The 26,077-nt window shown below is 42.2% G+C and overlaps 1 protein-coding gene across 1 annotated transcript in view; it reads left to right on the top strand.

The window, feature by feature from the left end:
• Positions 1-26,077, top strand: part of LOC126103083 (otoferlin-like) — a 189,455-nt gene that overhangs the window by 87,362 nt on the left and 76,016 nt on the right. The window contains exon 5 of the mRNA XM_049912329.1: positions 7,232-7,406. Within this exon, the coding sequence (XP_049768286.1) occupies positions 7,232-7,406 (175 nt within the window). The remainder of the gene's footprint in view (positions 1-7,231; positions 7,407-26,077) is intronic.

The following is a 26,077-nucleotide window of genomic DNA, read 5'->3' on the forward strand; positions in this document are numbered from 1 at the left end:
ATAGTAGGTATCTACATCATAACGTGGGGCATGTTGTAACACGTTACAACAAGCCCCGTGATTTTGTTACAACTAACCCCCTAGAATAATTTTTAAAATTTATCAAGATAAAACAGCGGACACACCAGGAACCGCGGTGTTGGCCGTCGAATGGCGCTAGCTGCGCAGCATTTGTGCACCGCCGCCGTCAGTGTCAGCCAGTTTGCCGTGGCATACGGAGCTCCATCGCAGTCTTTAACACTGGTAGCATGCCGCGACAGCGTGGACGTGAACCGTATGTGCAGTTGACGGACTTTGAGCGAGGGCGTATAGTGGGCATGCGGGAGGCCGGGTGGACGTACCGCCGAATTGCTCAACACGTGGGGCGTGAGGTCTCCACAGTACATCGATGTTGTCGCCAGTGGTCGGCGGAAGGTGCACGTGCCCGTCGACCAGGGACCGCACCGCAGCGACGCACGAATGCACGCCAAGACCGTAGGATCCTACGCAGTGCCGTAGGGGACCGCACCGCCACTTCCCAGCAAATTAGGGACACTGTTGCTCCTGGGGTATCGGCGAGGACCATTCGCAACCGTCTCCATGAAGCTGGGCTACGGTCCCGCACACCGTTAGGCCGTCTTCCGCTCACGCCCCAACATCGTGCAGCCCGCCTCCAGTGGTGTCGCGACAGGCGTGAATGGAGGGACGAATGGAGACGTGTCGTCTTCAGCGATGAGAGTCGCTTCTGCCTTGGTGCCAATGATGGTCGTATGCGTGTTTGGCGCCGTGCAGGTGAGCGCCACAATCAGGACTGCATACGACCGAGGCACACAGGGCCAACACCCGGCATCATGGTGTGGGGAGCGATCTCCTACACTGGCCGTACACCACTGGTGATCGTCGAGGGGACACTGAATAGTGCACGGTACATCCAAACCGTCATCGAACCCATCGTTCTACCATTCCCAGACCGGCAAGGGAACTTGCTGTTCCAACAGGACAATGCACGTCCGCATGTATCCCGTGCCACCCAACGTGCTCTAGAAGGTGTAAGTCAACTACCCTGGCCAGCAAGATCTCCGGATCTGTCCCCCATTGAGCATGTTTGGGACTGGATGAAGCGTCGTCTCACGCGGTCTGCACGTCCAGCACAAACGCTGGTCCAACTGAGGCGCCAGGTGGAAATGGCATGGCAAGCCGTTCCACAGGACTACATCCAGCATCTCTACGATCGTCTCCATGGGAGAATAGCAGCCTGCATTGCTGCGAAAGGTGGATATACACTGTACTAGTGCCGACATTGTGCATGCTCTGTTGCCTGTGTCTATGTGCCTGTGGTTCTGTCAGTGTGTTCATGTGATGTATCTGACCCCAGGAATGTGTCAATAAAGTTTCCCTTTCCTGGGACAATGAATTCACGGTGTTCTTATTTCAATTTCCAGGAGTGTATTACCTGGCAAAAGTGAAGCGCATGCACACTTCCGCTCACTGTGCCGGCCGGTGGAACATTGGCTATGGCAACATAATGCGGCGCGGTTTATAGGTCAAATCGAGTCAAAGAAATACGCTAATAAAGTTTAAGATCCTGGTGAAAAGAGCCTATTACTACTTACCCCTGTTACAACAAGCCCCTCGCTCCCCTACCTGTTTCAAAAACAATAATATTATCAATTTAAACATGATTGTAGAATAAACTGAATTCTCTTACATATGTTAGTCGTGTTTGTACTTGTCTGAATGTTAATTAGGTTATCGTACTACTTCTGGAGTTGTATCCAGAAACAGAGTGTATACTTCAATTCACTGTTACCTGGAATTATTGTTTTGATAATTCATGTTTCTCTCTAAAGCACAGTGATTATTTTCAGTACTGGATTAGCAACTAATACTGACTCATCTTGCTAGTTTTTCTCTTGAAAATAAATTATTCTACATGTTAACATGGGACGTCACGTACTGAAGGAGCGAACTTTTAAGCTAGTGTTCATTCAACTTAGAACAGATAATGACATTATAATTCCAGAAATGGAATTATAGCTTTTTGTACCAGAATGAAACTAACAAGATCTTAAAAAACATTCTTTTCAAACATTACGAGCTTTGAAAAGACGAAACGAAGTTAGTACTTGTCATTAGACTGTAGTTGTTTTAATCTTGAAACTTTTACTAAATAAATTTAGCCAGATGTAATTTAATCAAGTGTGGTAATTATTCGTCCCATAAAAGTTGAGCGGCTGCATTTTCTTACTTTATTAAATCACACAAACAATGCATTTATTATTGCTAATTTTCTTCACAATAAACAGTAATATTAGGGTAGGATTTAAGTAAAGTAGTAAGAGGTACTTTAAATAAATTTGTAAAATAGTTTAAATACTGTCGACATATTGAACCAGAAACATTTTTCAGCAGATTCTGTGATAACACAGCTGGCTTTCCTGTAGATGAATAATGAAATGAATTGTCTTGCAACTCGCCTTGTCAGAAACAGTTTATCCGAGAATGTAGTGCAAAAATACTTCCGCAAATTCATCACGTCTTTTGTTAATTCGATAGACCAGACTCCGTAATGACTACCTTTTGAGAAACATTCTTGGAGAAAGGTGACGTTATTCATGCAACACCATATTTTAGCTTAGAAAGTTTTGCATCCTTGACTAAAATTTGTATGAGACCCATCCCATAACTTGTGATAATGTTAGCACAAATATTTAGTGTCTTGTAGACCGCACCAAAACATGACTTCATTCTAACACTGCTGAAGATTTATTTTCGGGTTAGGTCTGTCTGCGGTATAGTTCGATCTACATAAAAGGCATTTACAAAAGCCAAAAACGACAAGGCACCCGTTCAACATTGTATCGACGCTGTTCACTGGCTATGCCTACTGCGCAGTTTCCTTCCTAGGAAAGGTATTAACAAATTGGAACGACGGGAGAAAAAGCTTGAACGTCTTCGGGCCTGTCCGCAGCTCGTGGTCGTGCGGTAGCGTTCTCGCTTCCCACGCCCGGGTTCCCGGGTTCGATTCCCGGGGGGGGTCAGGGATTTTCTCTGCCTCGTGATGACTGGGTGTTGTGTGGTGTCCTTAGGTTAGTTAGGTTTAAGTAGTTCTAAGTTCTAGGGGACTGATGACCATAGATGTTAAGTCCCATAGTGCTCAGAGCCATTTGAGTCTTCGGGCCTAATAGCCTCCTCATTTCTTTGGCAGACTTATATACTCGGGGTAATAATAAATTATAATTTCCTAAAGAAGAGCTCAGACATTACAAGTTACTTTGTTTTATGTGCTTAAGTACAGAACAATAAAATAAAAGCCCAGTTCATAATCGAACTATATTTTTATAATGATTTGCTTACATATCTCTTGACACAATCATAATTAAATAACAATTAACCAATCAATTCAGATTTCGACAAAACACTACATGAATGTAAAGTAACGCCTTTCCGTTATAAATTCTTTTCAAATTTATTGTTAAAATATTTTCAATTACGTATTTGAAACTACTCATTCAGCTCCTTATGATTTTCTCTATTAAATTTGATACACGAGTCATTGCTATGCTGTTTTGTGGGAGTTCGCTCTGAATTACACCTGGTCGCCTATATCCATTGTTCGTTAGAGTTTTTCCGAACTCTTTGAAGGCGTGTTGAGCTTCCACATTAGAACTCATATTATTTTTAATGTTCATTCGTGGAAAGTATCCGCTATATATTTTATTTACTATTCCCTTTCGTAATTTTTTCTTCTTGGGGATCAACAAACCCAAGTCTTGTTTTAATTTTATGGATGCGTTCGTTTTACCCACCAGAGATCTCCAGCCTCTAGACAGGCTTCCTAGGCGGTGAGGTTGCCATCTCAAACCATCCAAAGTCTACGTGATTTTCTTAGAGTAGCCTCCCTTAGGCAGAATGCCCCAGTTATAAGGCACTAATGAGTCACCTTTCACCCTTTCCCCCCTGCTACACTACAAGTGGAGTTCATTACCCATGAAGCAGTTGTTTTTCTTTTTGGGGGCCTTAGAATAAAATTTTCTGGTAGAACTGCTTAAAGATCGCAGATTGTTTCACTTTTTCTGGCGTAAGATGGGACCTATAAAGCCATTACAAGCCTTTAATCCTCAAATTAAAGCCCAATAGATTAATAACATGGAAGTGCGTGTGTTATTTGTTGCAAATATTTCGGAATAGTTTTGTTTACATAATGATATTCAAGTAAAACGTCATTATGAAGAGAGCTGTGTTTATATGTTGTTGACAGCCATATGGAAGCCTCGTTTTCTTTAGTTCATAAGGCTGCTAATGCATTTTTTTCATTCAGCAGATATACATGGTATCCAGTTCATCTTGACCATCCCAAATAATTTTTGTCCAGAAACAAAATAAAAAAAGAAATATGTATCACACAATTTACAGGTTGGTTCTTGCAGAGAAGATAACAGCAACCAGCCCCTTTTTTTATAATGCTGTTTATTCACATAAATAACGTCGTTACCGGTTTCGAACCGACATGTTCATCCTCAGACGGAGTGTTTACGTTAAAATACATTTTTCTTGTAGTTTATAATATGGTTCAAATGGCTCTGAGCACTATGGGACTCAATTGCTGTGGTCATAAGTCCCCTAGAACTTAGAACTACTTAAACCTAACTAACCTAAGGACATCACACACATCCATGCCCGAGGCAGGATTCGAACCTGCGACCGTAGCGGTCGTGCGGTTCCAGACTGTAGCGCCTTTAACCGCTCGGCCACTCCGGCCGGCTAGTTTATAATAGTTTTCACTTTTTATTCCGCCATGTAGTGAAAATTTCTTGGGTTGGTGGTGCCCTACAAGCAAAACATGATGTGAAAAACTGTCTGTTTAACTGTAATTGTGCCTCAAACGATTTCAAACAAATTGTTGAAATGGAAATGTTTTAGCTACTTACTTTGAAAATTTCACGCCATTACGTTGCAATGACAAGTGCATTACGTGAGTAAATAGCATTATAAAAAGTGGCTGGTTGCTGTTATCTTCTCTGCAAGAATGAACCTATTTTTACATACGTTCGCGGTCTCGAAATGTCTTTTTTCGACAAAATAGTCGCAGGCAATTGTTGTTTAGCAGCCAGGTCGACTGTGTTTCTTGTAACTTTTTTTGTTAGGAGGATATGAACATCAGTACGTCTTTTTTAAATATTGCATCATTTTTTTATTCGACAATTCATTTCATCTCCACAAGCCCTGTTCAAAAACGTACACAGTGTACTATTCATGTATAAATGACGTTATTAAAAATGTAACACGAAACTGACTTTGACTCTCTTATACTAACTAATAGACAGGATAATCGGGGTAACATATCTTGTTCACCTGCTAGAGCTTACGATAAACAGATGGAAACGCAAGAAAAATACCCACCAGTCATTCGGTCCGCCGTCTTCAGCTGAAGGTTGGTACACTATGCACCAACGAAAAGAAATAGAATGCTACTCATTTATGGTGACTGTAAGTTAATACAACAGTGATTGCAATAATGTTTTCGTATGCACAGTACAGTTACATGTAGTACAGTAAATGATATGTTGTGTACAGTAAAGGTGGCATTTGATTATAAACTGCATCATAATTACTTTTATTGTGGATGAGGGTACGCATAATGCTAATGGGGCAGGTGAATTCTACAGAGAGAGATTGAAACGTCCCCTTAGGAAAATTGTACATGACTGTGCTTAAACTGACACACAATAATTTTTAGCGCAACGCAATCTGACTTTCAGAAATCCCTACAAAGGAATGGCCCTGACTAACATCAAACTATATCTTTCACAAATCACTTACCCCACCAAAAATCTTCGTTACTCGAACTACTTCAAAACAGCGAGCGCCACTACTGCCAGCTAAATAACAGATTCAAACTACGGAAGGCACTAACTACTGATAGGCATAGTTAGCAAATGAAAGATTTTAATAGAGAACAAACAATGTATTTACCTTAATAGTGTTGAAAAACCATAATATACATGTTCAGGACATTCAGTCTTACAAATTTCCAAACTCCGCCATCTCTCTCCCCACATCCACCACTGCTGGCGGCTCACCTCCAACTGCGCAACGCTACGCGCTGTTCACATCCAGCTGCCGCTGCCCAACACTACAATGGCAGACAACAATGCAAACTAGCCACAGACTGCACACAGCACAGCTAGTGATTTTCATACAGAGCGCTACGTGGCGTTACCAATAAGAAAACATAAACAGCCTACTTACATAGCCCCCCTCTGTATGAAAATCACTGGCTGTGCTGTGTGCAGTCTGTGGCTAGTTTGCATTGTTGTCTGCCATTGTAGTGTTAGGCAGCTGGCTGTGAACAGCGCGTAGCGTTGCGCAGTTGGAGGTGAGCCGCCAGCAGTGGTGGATGTGGGGAGAGAGATGGCGGAGTTTTGTAATTTGTCATGAACTGCTATATATATATTATGACTATTAAGGTAAATACATTGTTTGTTCTCTATTAAAATCTTTCATTTGCTAACTATGCCTATCAGTAGTTAGTGCCTTCCGTAGTTTGAATCTGTTATTTAGCTGGCAGGAGTGGCGCTCGCTGTTTTGCAGTAGTTCGAGTAACGAAGATTTTTGGTGAGGTAAGTGATTTGGGAAAGATATAGTTTGATGTTAGTCAGGGCCATTCCTTTGTAGGGATTTCTGAAAGTCAGATTGCGTTGCGCTAAAAATTATTGTGTGTCAGTTTAAGCACAGTCATGTACAATTTTCCTAAGGGGACGTTTCAAGATGTCCCGACAAGAACCAACTTTTTCGTCTGGTGTTTTCTCGTCTTGTTGTAACGCTTCAGGAAGCGTGAAATTTCAGTGCAAGGCAACGCATACATCATGGAATTTACACGGACGAAATCGCCGAAGTTAACGTTTTAATGTTTGCGTGAATGGTACACTGTGATACGTTTGTTCATAAAGTCTTGAGGATAGCATGTAGACACTGAATAGAAAATATAGGATGCTGTTTAAAAAAATGTAGCGCTCTTCATATCTTCGTAACGAACGAAGTTAGAAGAAAGCTAATAATGCTGTTCAATGCGACGCTGTTAATTGGATATCATTTCGAAACCAGTTATCAAAATTCGTATTGAGAATGTCTAAGTTATGAACGAGAGTATAAACATTTGCATTAAAGGTATGTAACACTCTGAATTGAGAACGGTCTGCATTTCCATTTCATCGTCTGAGACGGTTGGCGACTGTTGCGGCGTGCGCAGGCCCGCACAAGCACGTGCAGGGGTAGCCGGTCCCCGGAATGGAACGAGCGGCTGGTGTTCTACGACCTGCTGCCGCCCATGTGGCAGCGCGTGCGGCTGCAGGTGCGGCACGAGGACGCCGTGCTCGCAACCGCACACCTCGACCTGGCCACTGTCTCCAGCCCCGGACACGACGGTACGGGGGCTTCTCTGTTTTTTCATGCAGCATCATTCAAGTTATTTGCTACTGAAAATGTTCAGTCAACATGTTACTCCGTCAACTCGCTCAAACGGAGGGTGCAGAAGAGGCACAGAGATCTTTCTCCGGTTGCTCCCAAGACAACTATAAACGGGAGTATTCGTATACCATATTTTGATGTGTTTCGAGACGCCACGTAAATTCCCAAAGGTGGTAGTGTGATTATTTCGGTCAAATGGTTGAAATGGCTCTGATCACTATGGGACTTAACATCTGTGGTCATCAGTCCCCTAAAATTCAGAACTACTTGAACCTAACTAACCTAAGGACATCACACACATCCATGCGCGAGGCAGGATTCGAACCTGCGACCGTAGCAGTCGCTCGGTTCCAGACTAAAGCATCTAGAACCACTCTGCCACACCGGCCGGCTCATTTCGGTCAAATAGCAATGGAACTAGCTGAGAAATCTGGCATTGCCCGGTTATTTATTTATTCCAGTTTCTAGTAGTACACCTTCTCCTACCTTCCCTCTCTGTCCATCGCCTCCTTCCCTTTTTGATGTCCACCTCATACTCTCCCCTCCATGTTCTTCTCCTCCTCCCACTCTCTGTGCCAATTTGCTCCTCCCTCCTCTCTTTGTCCATATCCTTCTCCATCCTCTCTTTCTCTGTCCATCACCAAGACCCACATGTCTCTGCCCATCTCCTCTTCTCCCTCTCTTTATCCGTCCCCTCTTCTCCCTCTCTCTATCCATCTCTTCCCCTTTCTGTCTCTCAGTTCAGCTCCTCCTACCCCTGTGTCTATCAATCTCCTAGTCCCCCTCTTTCTGTCTGTCCATCTCCTCCTCCATCTCTTTGTCCATCTCATACTCCCCCTCTCACTATCCATCTCTTCCTCCCCCTTCTTCCTGCTCAGCTGTGTCCATCTGCACGTATCCCCATAGTACACATTCTGATAGTACCTGCACAATATGCCAGTCATACAGGTAGTCTAGATGTCTTGCATTACCAACCCTTTTCACCCTCACCCCTATGGAAGTTAGGTGGTTCTTATCCCCACAGTACTTTTTTCCAGACAATAAGTAGTATGTGTACCAAATTTGGTTTGGCTGAAATCAATCCATTGCTTTAGGATATGATGTGGAACATACAAACACACCTAAATCAAATTTTATATATGCACAGATATAAACTGGTAACAATAGGTTCTTAAAGTTTCCTAGACAACTAGTGATCTATATAAATTGCTCAAAAAATGTTCTGCACCAATCTCATGGTTCAAATGGCTCTCAGCACTATGGGACTTAAAACTGAGGTCATCTGTCCCCTAGAACTTAGAACTACTTAAACCTAACTAACCTAAGGACATCACACACATCCATGCCCGAGGCAGGATTCGAACCTGCGACCGTAGCAGTCACGCGGTTCTGGATTGAAGCGCCTAGAACCGCTCGGCCACACCGGCCGGCCCTCATGACATACATAGATTCTGTTTCGTGAATAGAAACCGGTTTCGCGATACCCTTTTGACCAAAGCAAACTTTACAGTCATCTGTATAATGGATGTAAAAATGAATGTAAAAATAAACCAAAATTCTCAAAGCAATTCAGTAGAGCACACAGTGCCTTCATTCGTCAGTGGGACAATACAACTTGTGTATGATGTTCAGTCTGTTAACATGACTTAAAGAGCTATCCAAAGCTTAGAACGGGCACGTATTGTTACTTCTTGGGACGCATGATTGTCAGAACGTGAATCAACGTACTCCGCAGCAACGTCATTCGAACAGTCAACTGCTATATTGAAAATAGAAAACTGAAGATCTGTTTTGCAGTGATCGCCGTGGACAACAACGCCAAATAATGATTGCTACGTACAAATTATAGTCCGTTGATACCACAAGCGGAATGCAACCGATCTACGTGCCATGTTCGTGGAGGAAACTGGGAGTGCTGTGCCGGCACAGACAGTACACACCCTTCTCCAGACGACCATTTAAGTCTTTAAGCGTCCATTAAAAGTAGCAGTAAAACTACCCAATGCTGGAATGTACGAAGAAGGTAGGCAAGGAAACGCCTGGAAAGGAACATGGGTCAATCGATCAGTCACGTTTTCAGCTGGTATCATGCATCAATGTCGGGTACCTGTCATTAGTGTCGAGGGTAATATGTAGCCTGTGGAATGGTGGGACAAGATCTTCCTACCTATTTTTCAGCTCCACAGTTAAAATTTCAACTATGGATTCGTCTTTCAAACCGATAACCCATCTATTGACCCTCCCTTGGCCACTAGAAATTTTATTAAGAATTCCTGATAAGAGCAAAAAGAACAAACAGACAGGCAGCCTCGAAACTTTCCGCTGCAAAATTAATTATAACTGCTGTTCCCTACTCTTACCAGGTCCTAGTTTCTTCATAGTATTAAATGATTTAAATAAATCTTTCGTTTGGTGTTACTTTTGAATATGAAAATTGAAATTGACCTTTTCATTAAAAATAAATTATTTAGTGCTGTGGATCTTCTTCTTGGCTGAAAAAGAGGAAATTATTAATTTTGCAATAATGCCTGGCGTCTCCGGAGTGCAATCGAGCGCACCCAAGATTAAAGTTCTTTTTAGCAGCCAGCGTAAGAAACAGCTTGTCAAGATCTTCGTCGTAATGTAGTTCTGAAAAATTCTTGGCGCTGTTATTGAAGAGCAAGTCAGACGGATACGATTCTGAATAACTATGATAGTCTGCGTCGGTAGGGCAAGTTCTACAAATTTTCGCCTTTCACAAAAGAGAGCCGGCCGAAGTGGCCGTGCGGTTAAAGGCGCTGCAGTCTGGAACCGCAAGACCGCTACGGTCGCAGGTTCGAATCCTGCCTGGGGCATGGATGTTTGTGATGTCCTTAGGTTAGTTAGGTTTAACTAGTTCTAAGTTCTAGGGGACTAATGACCTCAGCAGTTGAGTCCCATAGTGCTCAGAGCCATTTGAACCATTTGAACCACAAAAGAGAATCTGTTCATTCCAAAAGACCGTTTTATTAAACAGGGATCTCACAGTATTAACAAACATTCAAAAACTTAAAGTCTTCTGATTGCTTGCACTTTGTATCTTAATTACTACGAGGGGAAAGATGAGCATAATATTCACTTCAGAAATGAGAAAAATTTTACCTTTTAAGAAAATAATTATTATTTCATAAAAACGTTCTTCTCAGTGCTCATCTATTACACTATATATTCAGCTTCTTACAAGAGCGTTTATTGTCAAAAATTAATATTTTCTGATATCTCGCAGCAATGGCGGCTGTCGTTTCTTCACTTAACAGTACATGTACACCTCCTTTGATAATACGTCCTTCCTTAGTCAAATCTACTATCAGAAAAAATTTTGTAAAGTCACAGCATACATATTTGTTAAAATTCCCGGAACAATGAATCTGCCAACTGGTGGATATGGGATTTACGTTACGTAGTAATTAAATTTTCATTTGACAAAAGAAAAAAAATTAACTGTCCCAGATCATCAAATAAACATGTCACAGAACAAATACATTGAAATAGTGGTTATTATTTCGTTGGTTATTAGTCTTTTTGATTTTAGTGCACACAATGCATAGTATTGTTGTATGTGTTTTAAGTTCGTACAGTTTGTAAACAATTTCAAGTAATACGACGACGACGACGGCGATATGTTGTCGAAGGATGCCGATGGTTGCAGAGACGGACATCGGGATGAGGTGTGGTTGGTTGAGATGATGGTGATGGAGGAACAGTGTTAACTGGAGGTGGGCCCAGGCCTCACAGCGCCAATATCGACGTTCTCGCCGGATGAAACAGAATACAACACGAATGAGCAAAGGCTGATACTAATAATCCGACAGCGCCTAACTGAAATGAAACGGAGTAGCGGTCAATTTGTAACTGGTCGCTATGGGAATCAGTATTTTCGGTTCGTGCATAGTGGCACCTTTTCGTGGAAAAAAAAAAAAAGCAACGTGAATGAGCCATGTAATGTGAAGATATCACTTCAACAACACCATTGTCTATATCCACAGATGCATATAATCCGACACAAAAGTCTTGAAAGATGAATCGTTGCATTCACAGTACATAGTACATGTTCCTACCAATTGAGCAGTAGAGCACTGTCTATGCTTAGTCACATGTCTGGCAAAACAAAAAAAAGGACACTCGCGTCACCAAGACAAAATCACTGTCCACGGCACAACACTCCAGTTGAAGATCGTTGCATGACAGGATGATTCAACATCACAGGAATAAGTATTCACTGTTCATAGATATCGCAGAAGGTGATCAACACATTTCCGAGAGATACTATTCATAACAGACACTAGTCAGGGTTCACGTTACACAATACTAATACACAGTTACAATTACAGAAACATATTACCTCTTGTCTCTTTCGGGGAAACAAAAGCAAAATTCAGTCTGTGACCTCAGGTATGCTATGAGTAAGAGCAACAATTCCCTATTTATCTGATGCATCAAAAAAATCAAACCCGAAACCTAGACAGGAGAAGGGTAATCCATGAAAGAAAACAAAGACAGAACACTGAGAAGACAAAAACGATACAAGAAAATAACTAATCTAATAGGCTCTTTTGCTAATCAGCTAGTTAACAAAGAATAAACTTATCAGTGCATCACATATATACTTTATCATATTCAGAAAAGAAAAATAATTTCAGATAATCTGATTTGAATACTCGCATTGCTTGCTGGAAAACATGGCTTACATATTTTCATAAACTTATACTAAGGACAAAATAATCATAATTTAAAATCATTTATCATGACAGTTGACTCATGGATTACCTAAACACAAAGTGCACACATAATAACACATTTTATAAGTGCAACCAAAATCATGTACACTATAACTACATAAGAAAGACTAAAATTTCACTGTCTTTATTGTCATTTGTAAAATGGTTTCACATCTTGATGTGGGTAAACACCTTTTCTCTTCATCGTAGCAGGAAATGCTGATAATATGACTCTGGATGTGGTATATTTACAATCATATATTGGCCTTTAAACATCATTTGCCATTTGCGGTTCTTCTTCACCAGGGTTGAAGGTTGAACATTGATTTCAGCAATACGAAGTCACCTTCAGCGTATGTTTGTCTCCTCTTCAGCTTTTGGTCAAGATCAGTCTTCCTTCTTATGGCGTTCTGCTTCATATTCAGGTACGCTGACCTAATCTTTGCTTCCCACGCAACTTACTTTCGAGGTAATCTTGGTTAGGTCTTGATCCATTCATTATCTTCTGTTTCTTTAAACGTTAGCTCCTCTGGTGTGTAGCCTGTCATTGTGTGCTGTATGTTGTTCACGATTTCTTGAAAATCCTCTAAGAAGTCTATCCGCTTAATTTGTTTTGTGGCAAAATATGTCTGCATGAATATGTTCAGTTCGCAAAACACTCTTTCTGTAGGGGTTGCCTGAGGATGATAACACGATGTTCTGATATGCTTAATGTTCGCTTCCCTCAGAGCATTGCTCCATACATGAGTGGTAAACACAGTAGCATTATCTGTTAAAACAGACTTAGATTTTTCGACGAGTGGAACATACTTCCGAAATAGTTTCTTGAGGGTAGTCTTCGTTGTTCGTGAATGTATCAAGAAATCCAATGATGTACCTCCAAACATCTCTTGAACAAGGTACAGATCCGCAGATGTCAAGCGATATTAAAGCCATAGGTTCTTCCGGTACAATCGAATACATCAGATCTTCGTTCCTCTTTTGGCTGATTTTTCTAGTTGGCAAATTTTACATTTCCTTAAAACTCTTTGAACTCGTCATCGTAGATTGGGGAAGTAACAACACTATCCTGTCTTCTTAACACATTTTAAAACTCCGAAATGTCCCCATGTTGAATGCGTATAGAGAATTAATCTGTCAATATATTCTTCAGGGATGTGCACACACCGACAATCAGAGGTTGCATTTCTATGGTAAAACAAAACATTGTCAACAACTTGACTTAACTTCTTCAGAATCGATGAGCAGCGTGCGTCCTTCTGTTGTTAGGTAGACATATTCTTTCAGATATCTAAATAGTATCTCCTGTTCTCAACGTCCTTCATCAATAGTATCTTACGCTTCTGTTCTTCATTTGCAGTTCCAAGATCGGATTACATGCCTTCAGATAGACGTGACAAAGCATCCGTAATTTGGTTGTTTTTCCCTTGAACATATACTACCCTGAAGTAATACTCTTGAAGTGCTAAGGTCCATCAAGAAAGTTCTGTATGAAATAGCTTGCATTATTGAAGAAAAGACAGCGCTTGGTGGTCGCAGTAAACAGTTGTTCTCACTCCGTACAGATAGTAATGGAATTTACGGAATGCCCACACCACCGCTAATGCTTTTAATTCCATTGTAGTGTACGATCTCTCGCAACACGATAAAACTCTACTCGCAAACGCGATGGGGCAAAAGGCTGGGTGTCCATCAATATTCTTGATCTGGAACAAGCACGCTCCCAGTCCAAAGTTTGACAAATCAGACATCAATTCAGATTCAAGGTTCATATCAGGGGGTGCAGTAGTCTTGCATTTACAAGAGCATTCTTGATATTCTGAAAAGCAGTTTGACATTCTCGCGCCCACCTCCATGGTACATTCTTCTTCAATAACTGACGCAGCACTGCCGCATTCATAGACTGATCTTCAATGAAACGGTGAAAGAATGACATCAGGACGGGATAATATTTAAACTGTTTCTTATTGCATGGAGCAAGAAAATCCTTTATTGCACTGATCTTAGCGCTGGCCGCTGTGGCCGAGTGGTTCTAGCCGCTTCAGTTCGGAACCGCGCTGCTCCTACTGTCGCAGGTTCGAATCCTTCCTCGGGCATGGATGTGTGTGATGTCCTTAGGTTAGTTAGGTTTAAGTAGTTCTAAGTCTAGGGGACTGATGTTTAGTTCCATAGGCTTAGAGCCATTTGAACCAGATGAAATTATCTTAGTTGCGTCGGGTAGTATTCCTTGTCGTCTATCATGTGTCTGAGGAGATTGATCCGGTCGAGTGCAAAGCGAGCTTTTTGTAGGTTCGCAGTGATTCCTGAGCTTTCAAAAGTTGTAAGGATTCTGGATAACAGTTCTATGTGGTCTTTCCATGACGATGTAGCTATTAATTTATCGTCAACAAACAGTGTCAGCTTCCGGGCCTAATACACCATTTAACGCTTGAATAAATACCTCGGTGCTGACATTCAATCCAAAGGGTAAAACTTTGAATTGGTAGCTTTATCTAGCATACACGAATGCAGCATATCATCTGGAATCGAGATTTAGTTTGATCTGCCACTGAGACATTCTCAGATCGATCGTGGTGCAGAAATTTTTCGTGTGTAACTTCTGATCGAGTTTGTCAATGTTTTCCTAATGGGTCCTAACCGGTACTATTATCTTGTTGATTTGTCGTGCATTCAGTACAAGGCGTACCTCGCCACCATGTTTAGGAACGACTACTAGTGGACTGCAGTACGGACTAGTAGGTAGTTGTATAAGAATCCATTATAGCATACATTGAACTTCTTCGTCTACCGACTGTTTCAACTCCATGGTATAGAATAAAAACTGTGGCAATATGTAGTGTGTGGATACATCACAAGCTTGCATTCGTAGCCACTGATTACACCAGGCTTCTCATCAAAAACTTGCACCTTCTTGGATAACAGATAAGATAAGTGATTCCTTTGACAATTATGTAAGCATGTTGATTCGGCTGTTTTCCTTGCTATTTCATCGGTCAAGGTAAAAATTTTACAACTATGATCCTCTGGAGCTCTTCTGTGTTTCTTAAAGTAGCGTATACGTTTTATGGTAGACTTGAGACAGTATCTGCCATGGGCGGCCGGTGTGGGAAAGCGGTTCTAGGCGCTTCAGTGTGGAACCGCGCGACTGCTACGGTCGCAGGTTCGAATCCTGCCTCGCACATGGATGTGTGTGTTGTGTTTAGGTTAGTCAGGTTTAAGTAGTTCTAAGTTCTAGGGGACTGATGACCTCAGATGTTAAGTTCCATAGTGCTCAGAGCCATTTGAACCATTTAGTAACTGCCATGGCTGCATTGTTCCATGATCAAATCTACAACTACTCTATCTCCATTACTCACAGTTGACGCACATCCCGTGGAAAAGTCAAATTTCATGCCCCTCTCCCGCATTACATCAATTCCAAGGATACAGTCCGCCATCAATCGATTTATAGCTAGGAACGTGCACTATATGGTTGCATTTCCTAGCCTTAACTCAATAAGAGTACCTTAATATTAAGTGTCTTGTGCCTATCGCACCCAAAACTTGACAATTAGTGACCGGGAATGTTGGAAGCTTCTGGTAACTCGATAACTGATCATATAGCGTACCATATATAACGTTTACATTAGCTCCGGTGTCGAGAATTATCTTTATGACCTTGCGATGAACTTCTGATAATATTGCCAGAATCGCAACTTTTAAATTGTGCGATTCGCATCTACTTACATTCCTCACATAGGTTTTCTCCTCCATTACAGTGACACATGTTGAAATTACTTCCTGAACCCCTCTCAGCTCCTTCGACCGTTCCTCCGGGGCAGATCTAGTCGGCATTAGTTTAACTTAGTTGATGTGTTCGGTATATCATCGAAGATTTCTGTAATTTCTGGTCGATTATTATGCCAATCATTACTTGAATGATTTTGCTGGTTCTGTGGTTGTTGTTGTGGTCTTTAGTCCTGAGACTGGTTGGATGCAGCTCTCCATGCTACTCTATCCTGTGCAACCTGCTTCGCCTCCCAGTAAGTACAGCAGACTACATCCTTCTGAATCTGCTTAGAGTATTCATCTCTTGGTCTCCCTCTACGATTTTTACCCTCCACGCTACCCTCCAATGCTAAATTGGTGATCCCTTGATGCTTCTGAACATGTCCTACTATCCGATCCCTTCTTCTAGTCAAGTTGTGCCACAAACTCCTCTTCTCCCCAATTCTATTCAGTACTTCCTCATTAGTTATGTGATCTACCCATCTAATCTTCAGCGTTCTTCTGTAGCACCACATTTCGAAAGCTTCTTTTCTCTTCTTGTCCATGTTTAACTTCCATACACGGCTATACACCATACAAATACTTTCAGAAACGACTTCCTGACACTTAAATCTATATTCGATGTTAGCAAATTTGTCTTCTTCAGAAACGCTTTCCTTGCCATTGCCAGTCTACATTTTATATCATCTCTACTTCGACCATCATCAGTTAATTTGCTCCACAAATAGCAAAACTCCTTTACTACTTAAAGTGTCTCATTTACTAATGTAATTGCCTCAGCATCACCCGACTTAATTCGACTACATTCCATTATCCTCGTTTTGATTTTGTTGATCTTCATCTTATATCCTCCTTTCAAGACACTGTCCATTCCGTTCAACTGCTCTTCCAAGTCCTTTGCTGTCTTTGACAGAATTACAATGTCATCGGCGAACCTTAAAGTTTTTATTTCTTCTCCATGGATTTTAATTCCTACTCCGAATTTTTCTTTTGTTTCCTTTACTGCTTGCTCAATATACAGATTGAATAACATCGGGGAGAGGCTACAACCCTGTCTCACTCCCTTCCCAACCACTGTTTCCCTTTCATGTCCCTTGACTCTTATAACTGCCATCTAGTTTCTGTACAAGTTGTAGATACCCTTTCGCTCCCTGTATTTTACCCCTGACACCTTCAGAATTGAAAGAGAGTATTGCAGTCAACATTGTCAAAAGCTTTCTCTAAATCTAGAAATGCTAGAAACGTAGGTTTGCCTTTCCTTAATCTAGCTTCGTCGTAGGGTCAGTATTGCCTCACGTGTTCCAATATTTCTACGGAATCCAAACTGATCTTCCACGAGGTCAGCTACTACCAGTTTTTCCATTCGTCTGTAAAGAATTCGCGTTAGTACTAATAAACTAATAGTTCGGTAATTTTCACATCTGTCAACACCTGCTTTCTTTGAGATTGGAATTATTATATTGTTCTTGAAGTCTGAGGGTATTTCGCCTGTCTCGTATATTTTGCTCACTAGATGGTAGAGTTTTGTCAGGACTGGCTCTCCCAAGGCTGTCAGTAGTTCTAATGGAATGTTGTCTACTCCCGCTACCTTGTTTCGACTTAGGTCTTTCAGTTCTCTGTCAAACTCTTCACGCATTATCATAACTCCCATTTCATCTTCATGTACATCCTCTTCCATTTCCATAATATTGTCATCAAGTACATCGCCCTTATATAGACCCTCTATATACTCCTTCAACCTTTCTACTTTCCCTCTTTGCTTAGAACTGGGTTTCCATCTGAGCTCTTGATATTCATACAAGTGGTTCTCTTTTCTCCAAAGGTTTCTTTAATTTTCCTGTAGGCAGTATCTATCTTACCCCTAGTGAGATAAGGCTCTACATCCTTACATTTGTCCTCTAGCCATCCCTGGTTAGCCATTTTGCACTTCCTGTCGATCTCGGTTTTGAGACGTTTGTATTCCTTTTTGCCTGATTCATTTACAGCATTTTTATATTTTCTCCTTTCATCAATTAAATTCAATATTTCTTCTGTTACCCAAGAATTTCTACTAGTCCTCGTCTTTTTACCTACTTGATCCTCTGCTGCCTTCACTACTTCATCCCTCCAAGGTACCCATTCTTTTTCTACTGTATTTCTTTCCCCCATTCTTATGAAATGTTCCCTTATGCTCTCCCTGAAACTCTGTACAACCTCTGGTTCAGTCAGTTTATCCAGGTCCCCTCTCCTTAAATTCCCACCTTTTTGCCGTTTCTTCAGTTTAATCTGCAGGTCATAACCAATAGATTGTGTTCAGAGTCCACATCTGGCCGTGGAAATGTCTTACAATTTAAAACCTGGTACCTAAATCTCTGTCTTACCATTATATAATCTATCTGATACTTCCTAGTATCTCCAGGCTTATTTCTCTGTGGGTTAGACGGGTTATTCTGTTTCCATGACGCTTGAGTTTGATAATGGTTTCGGTTACTGTTGTTAGAGATCGGATTAAATCTTCTATCGTTGGTTAACGACACTGCAGTCGCAAATGGCGGTGATTTGGGGTCAGTGGAATGCAAGTTCAGGGCGTCCGCTCGGAGCTGTTCTTGAAGTAACCATTTTGTAACAGTTCGTTGATGTTACTGTGGTGTCAACTGTTGCTCAAATTGCTGCTGCATATACTGTACGATACGGCAGAGCCATGAGCCTTACACAATGGTCTTCCCTCTCGGTGATGCGAAGTAGCCGTCCAGGGCCCAATCATCCTACGACCATACATACTAGACACCACTGCTGCCAGCAGTCAACTACAATGGCTACATTCCAGCCAAGTCTTTCCTCAGTATTGCAGGAAGAACATCCAGCTTCCTGTAGCACTATTTCACGACAAGTTTCAAATTCAGTGAGCTGTCGATAATGGCATCTTTGTCGCCTTAAAGGCATTTTTGGCAACAAGCGCCACTATTATGCGACTGGTGCGAAATTTGAATAGGTATCATCTTCCAGATGTAGAAACACGTCTTCCAACTGTTGATTATGTTGCACAACTCCTTCTTGGTGTAGCAATTAATTTTACTTCAGAGTAATACTATTCAAGTCGGAGCGTAGACTGTCTGAAGTTTGAACGTGTTAGAGAAGCTAGAAATTTTGAAAAAGTAAATGTATTGGCCCAATATAGATGAAATAGGGGTTAGTGAAGTGAAATCAAAAGAAATGTTAAGCCACAGCCAATTATTTGGTGGTCGAAAACTCGTGTCTGCGTTATCAAAAAATGCCTGATACAAGAAACCGTAGAGAGGTGAAGCGGACAGAAGCATTCAAAGCATACTTTTGCAAGAAGTTTCAAGCAGGTTCAAAGTTCACAACAAGAATCACTGCCGAGACCGCACAGTGGAACTTCGACGACCGCAGCCAGGCTGTAACACGGCTGCCAGGCCAGAAGTACGAAAGCAGACTTTAGCAATGGCACCTGAATTACCACATGTCCAGGTCCAGCACCAGGCTACTTCCTTAGCTTATGTGAAGAGCTTGGCGATACGGTGTTGGGCAAACTGCCATAAATACAGCCTATTTTAGCTATGCAATGTTCCTCATTGTCTGGAGCTAGGTACAAGAGGTACCCGACGCCAGTCATCAGCCTGATACGAATGATCTAGCAGTTGCAATTAGATGCTGCCTTTGTTAGCTGCAGAACTACTGGCTGCCTCTCAGCAGGGTAACCATCTTCTGGCCAACTTGTGCCGACCTCAGGCTGGCTACCTGGGGTCCATGTTTCGCACCTGGACCAGCAGAGCTGCCACTTGCCCCATGGGGGCACACTTCGTTAATGCGGGCTTGCCCCTACAGCCCACCATCAATACATACCGTGATGGCATCCTTCGCTCAACTTCGACGTTCTATTGCTTCCTGCTCTGAGTCGCTATCTGCAGCAGCCTATGTCACTGACTTCTGCGAGTTTGTCATACCTGCTTGCCAACCACCTGCTGATGCCTGATACAGCACTACATCTCCGCACACTTCACATTGTAACTTCACCTTCTAACGTGTGTGAGACTAGTCCTGATCTATCTTCCTACCAGAGATGCGCACGGCCGCTCTGTGAGTGCTTTAGCAATTTGTGTTGAACCTACGGCCTACAAGGTAGGAAAACACCAGCTCACCATGCAGAGCTCAGAAGATTGCAGCAGTATAGACAGTGATGTAATCACACAATGATCTCAATGTCGGTTCCACTACATTCGCCGTAAAGGAAAGTTATCACTAACAGAAATTAGTGTATGCGTTCAGGCATAACTGTATGTTAACAAAAAATGAAATTCTTTGATTTTCGTTATTAGGGTTTATATTTACTGTAAGTATGACTTTATGATATATCAATCATAACAGTAATACGTACAGGATGATAAAATATTGATATTGGGTGTTCACAACTGAAAAGTAAAGTTCCTAACTATTCTACGGTTCTTTAATAGTAAGATGGTTGATGACCATGTCTGGGGGGTCAATAAAATACAAACAAATTAAATACAATTGGGCCAAAGATATCAGTTAAGCTAAAAATGCACAGTGAAAATACCCAAAATTGAATGGAGTCTGTACAGAGTTAATATCACTGCAAATATAAACAGTTCAATAACTTCAGAGTGTAAAGCACTTTGCAGTGGCTGGTCAAACCTTTTCGCTGGATTGGTATCTCACGTTTCAGCTTCAGTTTAGCCCGACAATCGTCAAAATGCCTAACTACAGGTCATATTTGAATGTACGAGAAAATAGGAAAGAGGGAGACAGCTGCAGTTCTCAGTGTCAATTGAATATCGCTTGCTGGCGTAGGGCGAGAGCACTTGTTTATCGTTCGTCGGCGGCGGCAGTGGCTGCTGTCGGCGCGAGCTGCGAACCTGAGAATCTATTCTAAATCTCTCTCGACTGTTAAACACCAGTCTGATACTTTTTCTACGTCTTCTGTGGAGCTGAGAATCCTAGTCGTTCCTTAGCTAAGTTAATTGGAATGATACTTGTTATTTGGCTGGTATAGCGCGTATGTCGTTACCCTCAAAGAGCTCGCAAGCATTAACTGCCAGTGCCCGATGCAATTCTCCATACTAGGAGCCTTTGCAGTTTAACTCCTCAAGAGTTAAGATGAGCCTGTGAACAGCTGTTCACATAATTACTCCCGCAATCGTCTCAGTATGGCGCGAGTCGCCTAGCTCAAACACTCGACGTTTTCCTGGAAGAGGAGTGCCAATTTCTCCGTCTGCATTTGCCTATATCAAAGCTGGTGGGCACGCTTTCTCTTTCTGGCCAATCAGAGCGTTCGTACTTGTTGTAACTTCGCTCATTAGAGTTTCTGTAGCCTATCACAGGCGTCGTTTCTTTCATAGGACAGATTTTAACTTCTGCTACATAATACTGAGATAAACAGCTTTTTCCCACACAGATGTTTATTCAGGTGGTCACAGAGAGTCACCAATGTTCTGACTTGGATTTGTCCGGACGTTTATCTGCCATCTCCAGCCGTGTTACTACAGAAAGGCTTTCCGAAGTGTCTTCGTTAAAAGCAGGGACAAGAGCGTCTTTTGCCGGCGGTGTGCGCAGTGGCTGTGGCGTCGCATTGCGCCTGCTGGATATCCTGCTGTGAAGGTTACGGACTATCATGGCATGGGCGTTGCCATCGTAAAATTCTCCTTTCCTCAGAACAGTGTCTGGTAACTCGTTTTTGGGAAATCACTTGCGTTCTGTCGCTAGTGTGGGTGTTAGTGGTTTATATTCACGAAATGATGGCTTGCTTATTTGGTCTTCCTATCAATAGAATTCGTACATTTTCATGTAACTGGAATTGTTTCAGGAATGCAATGTAAGGTGTGCTATTTGTCTGACACCTTACAACCTCAGCTACCAATCTGCACCTCAGAGCGCTGACCGCTAACCGGCAACGACACGACTGCTATACATTTAGGTGACGAAAGTCATGGGATACCTCCTAATATCATGTCAGACCTATTTTTGCGCTGCGTAACGCAGCAACTCGACGTAGCATGGACTCAACAAGTCGTTGAATGTCCCCTACAGAAATATTGAACCCTGGTGCCTCTATAAGCTGTCCATAATTATGAAAGTGTTGCCAGTGCAGGATGTTGTGCACGAACTGGCCTCTCAATTATGTGCCATAAATGTTCGGTGGGATTCTTGTTGGGTGACCTTGGTGGCCAAACAATTCGCTCGAATTATCCAGTATGCTCTTCAAACCAGTCGTGAACAACTGTGGCCCCGTGGCATGGAGAAACTGTTTGGGAACCTGAAGTCCATGAATGGCTGCAAATGGCCTCCAAATAGTCGAACATAACCATTTCCAGACTATGATCGGTTCATTCGGATCAGACAACGCAGTCCACATCATTATGGAGCCACCACCACCATGCACAGTGCCCTTGTTGACAACTTGGGTGCATTTCTTTGTGGGGTCTGCGCCGCTCTCAAACACTACCATCAGCTCTTAACAAGGGAAATCGGGGCTCATTTGACAAGTCCCCCATTTTACTGCTGTCTAGCGTCCAACCAATATGTTCACGAGCCCAGGAGAGGCATTGCAGGCGACGTCGTGCTGTCAGCAAACGCACTCGCTTCTGCCGTTTGCTGCCACAGCCCAATAACGCCAGATTTTGCCGCACTGTCATAACGGGTACTTCTGTCGCACATCCTACTTTTATTTCTGCGCTTATTTCACGTACTGTTGCTTGTTTGTTAGCACTAACAACCCTACGCAAACGCCGACGCTCTCGGGTCGTTAATTGATAATCGTCGGCTACTGCGTTGTCCGTAGTGAGAGGTAATGCCTGAAATTGACACTGCGTGTCTCGGAATATCGAATTCCTTAACGAATTCTGAAATGGAATTTCCCATTCATCTAGCTCCAACTACCACTCAGCGTTCAAAGTCTGTTAATTCCCGTCGTGCGGCCCTCATAACGTTGGAAACGTTTTCATGTGAATGAACTGAATACAATGTATTAACCTTATATATCTTCGGTACGCGACACTACCGACATCTGTACCGTATATTTCTATATCGCTATCCAATGACCTTTTTTCGCTTCAGTGTAATGGAATACGAACGAAGGCAACTGTCACCTATAGAGCGACAGCATATGTCTTCTTCTGACAAATTAATCTTCATCAACTGTACCAGTATTAGATGATCTGATTGCACAAGACAGTGCTGGGAGGTATGAATGCAGTGTGGGACAACAGTTCACAGTTCAGCTTAAGGATGTAAAGTAGTTAAAAGATAGAGAACACATTACGAAAGAATAGGTTTCCATTATCACCCGATAATCCTGCTTTAGGTCTTGCACAGTTACATAAAAACTTTTCAGGCGAATGTCACGGTCATTGCTTCAATACTACAGCCGATTTTCTGCCTCGTCATTACGAAATTGAGCGCGCGCTTTGCGTATGATGTCATTGGTACTGACACGACGATGATGCTTAGCCTTCTTTCCTTAATCAACAAATTCACTTTCATGCGAGTGGCAAATATGGTGTAACAAAATAGCTGATTCATCATTAAGTGGTGCCGCTTACTGGTAGCGTGAAAAGCCTCTTTTCTTGACTAAGCTGAGTACATTACTAGTATGACTTCACTTGAAAATGCCTTGAAAATGTCCCCCTATTCTGCAAAATATTGACCTACGAAAGAAAAGTAACATTATCTGACTGCTATTTGATTAATATACTCAAAAATAGGAACGACTTTGATAACACAAAGAGTAGTTTAAGGGGAGCTTGAACATATATTTAAGTAACTGCAACATTGCAATTAATACACTCTAATCTACTGATACGATATGCAGGTATGATTGTACTCTTACTCATAGAGAGGATACGTGCAATGAGGCTGTGAAACCTCGCATTGCTTGGACTAACGCTTATTGTTAATGAACATGAAGTACAATAATCATTACGAACAAGCACGGGATTAACCGGACTTCTCGCAGTTCTTAGCAACACATAGCTTTCAAACCTTATACTTGCTGTAAAATAGATGCAAAGAATTTGAAAATTCTTCCGCTGATTCTGTCTTATCTAAAAACAATTCTGCTCCAGGAAGAACGTGTCAAGCGAATTTGTTTGCAACAACTACCGATTTTAAATAAGAACACATGAGCACACGGGAAATTCTCAGGAAAACGTGTTAATTTTCGGAAATGACTGTCGGATGAAAATAAAAGAAGATAATTATAGAATAATTTATTACCAGTGGAAAAATGCTCCTGTCGGAACACAAAAAAGGCGAGTATGTCCCTCTTTAAAAGACTTTGGCAGAAAAGTGAGCAACGAGTTGCTTAAATCCTCAGTCCACCTCATTCAAAAAAATTGGGACTTGTGTAAATATTCGCGCTCTTTTAGCACAGAACATTATGAATTCTTTTACCCAGTTTCCTTTTGTAATTAAGCCTTCATACTCAGCGTCTACTTATCCCTGCCAGTGTATAGATGTCTCTATTCCACTGTCTTCTTTTTCTCATCGATTTACAATATATCGTACTGTAGCCGCTTCCTCTCTCACTTACAATATCTCCTTGTGTCTTTCTTTCCCACTGCCACTGTATGCACCATATCTTGGAAGATCAAAATCTCTGAAGGGTTTTGATGATTGGAGGGGAGGTGCTCAAGCTTATGTTTTACTCTACATCCGCGTGTTTAAAATTTAAGCCAAAAATGCTCCCTCCCATGTACCTACCTTTTAAAGTTCATCGGTCTGGGAGGGTACAGATCCCCAGAGACAACGTGTGGTATCTATTCATCTCCTTTTTTCTTTTTTTTTTCATTTCCTGACTCCTCTTTCGCGTGCTTCTGTCTTCAACCATCTTTCTTTCTCTTTTACTGCCACTGCCTCTCACTGACCGTTAATATCTCCTCTCCCTTTGGCTCCTACAGCTATTGTCTTCATCCATCTCTCTTTCATTGCCGCTTTCTCTCTCCCATCATCACTGTCTCCTCTCTCTTTCCTCCCACTGGCACTGCCTCCTCTAACTCACACCGTCGCTGTGTCTCCACTACTAAGCAAGAAAAGCGCGAAAATATTCGCATGCTAGGAAGGCGAAATGAGGATTCAGACAGCTGGTTCCCAAATTTTTGTCAAAGTCTTTTAAAGAGGCCCATATTCGCCTTTTCTTTTTGGCTCCGATAGGAGCATTTCTCCGCTGGTTTCCTTCTTTTCCTCGCCACAACTACAACCCAATGTCCTGCTTATATGGATCTAAAGTTTTGTCAGTTTATTTATAGACCTCGACATCTTCATATACTTCGAGACATGTAAACAATAAACGAGTATGGATAATATAAGGTTAACGCAAATTCGCCTGCCGTATAGTTGTTTCCGGGTACGTTGCTCATCGATCGCAATTTATCGATAACGCTCGGATTATGATACGTATATTAAAAGAATAAAAATTTACATAGAAATACTCTGCAGCATGGACCGCTGCGGAACGTGCGGGAGGAGAAACAATGAAGTTCTGGAAGGTGCCGACAGGGATACGGAGACATGCCGACTTCAGTGCCGTAGACAGCTGCACTAGGTTTCTCGGTTGAGGAGATCGAGGTGGTTCGATAGATTTTCGGTTGGGTTCAAATCCAGGATGTCTGGTGGCTACGGGAGTAAGGTGAACTCGTTCTGGTGGTCTTCGAACCAGGCACGTGCACTGCGAGCTGTGTGACACGTTGCATTATTCTGCTGGTAGATGCCACCGTGCAGAGGAATAACAAACTTGATGTAGAGGTGGACATGGTCCCAAAGCGTAGATACATACTTGTGTTGACCCACTGTGGCTTCCAGAATGGCGATATCACCCAGAGGATGCCACGACAACATTCCCCAGGCCATAACGCTCCCTGCTCCAGTCTGGATCCTTCCGGTGATTGTTGCAGGGTGTTTGCCTTCAGACGTTTCGGGCCGTAAACGTCAACGGTCATCTATGCGATGGAGCATAAAATGCGATTCATCTGAAAAGGCTACCCGTTGCCTCTCAGTGGACGTCCAGTTGCGTTATTGTCATGCAAATCCCAGCCTTCGTCACCGTTGATCAACTGTCAGCATGGCTGCATAGGCACTAGTGGTTCATCTGAGCGGTCGAATGCTCAGCAGCT

Source organism: Schistocerca cancellata, chromosome 1 (genome assembly GCF_023864275.1).
Source record: "Schistocerca cancellata isolate TAMUIC-IGC-003103 chromosome 1, iqSchCanc2.1, whole genome shotgun sequence".
Classification (NCBI taxonomy): Eukaryota; Metazoa; Arthropoda; class Insecta; order Orthoptera; family Acrididae; genus Schistocerca; species Schistocerca cancellata.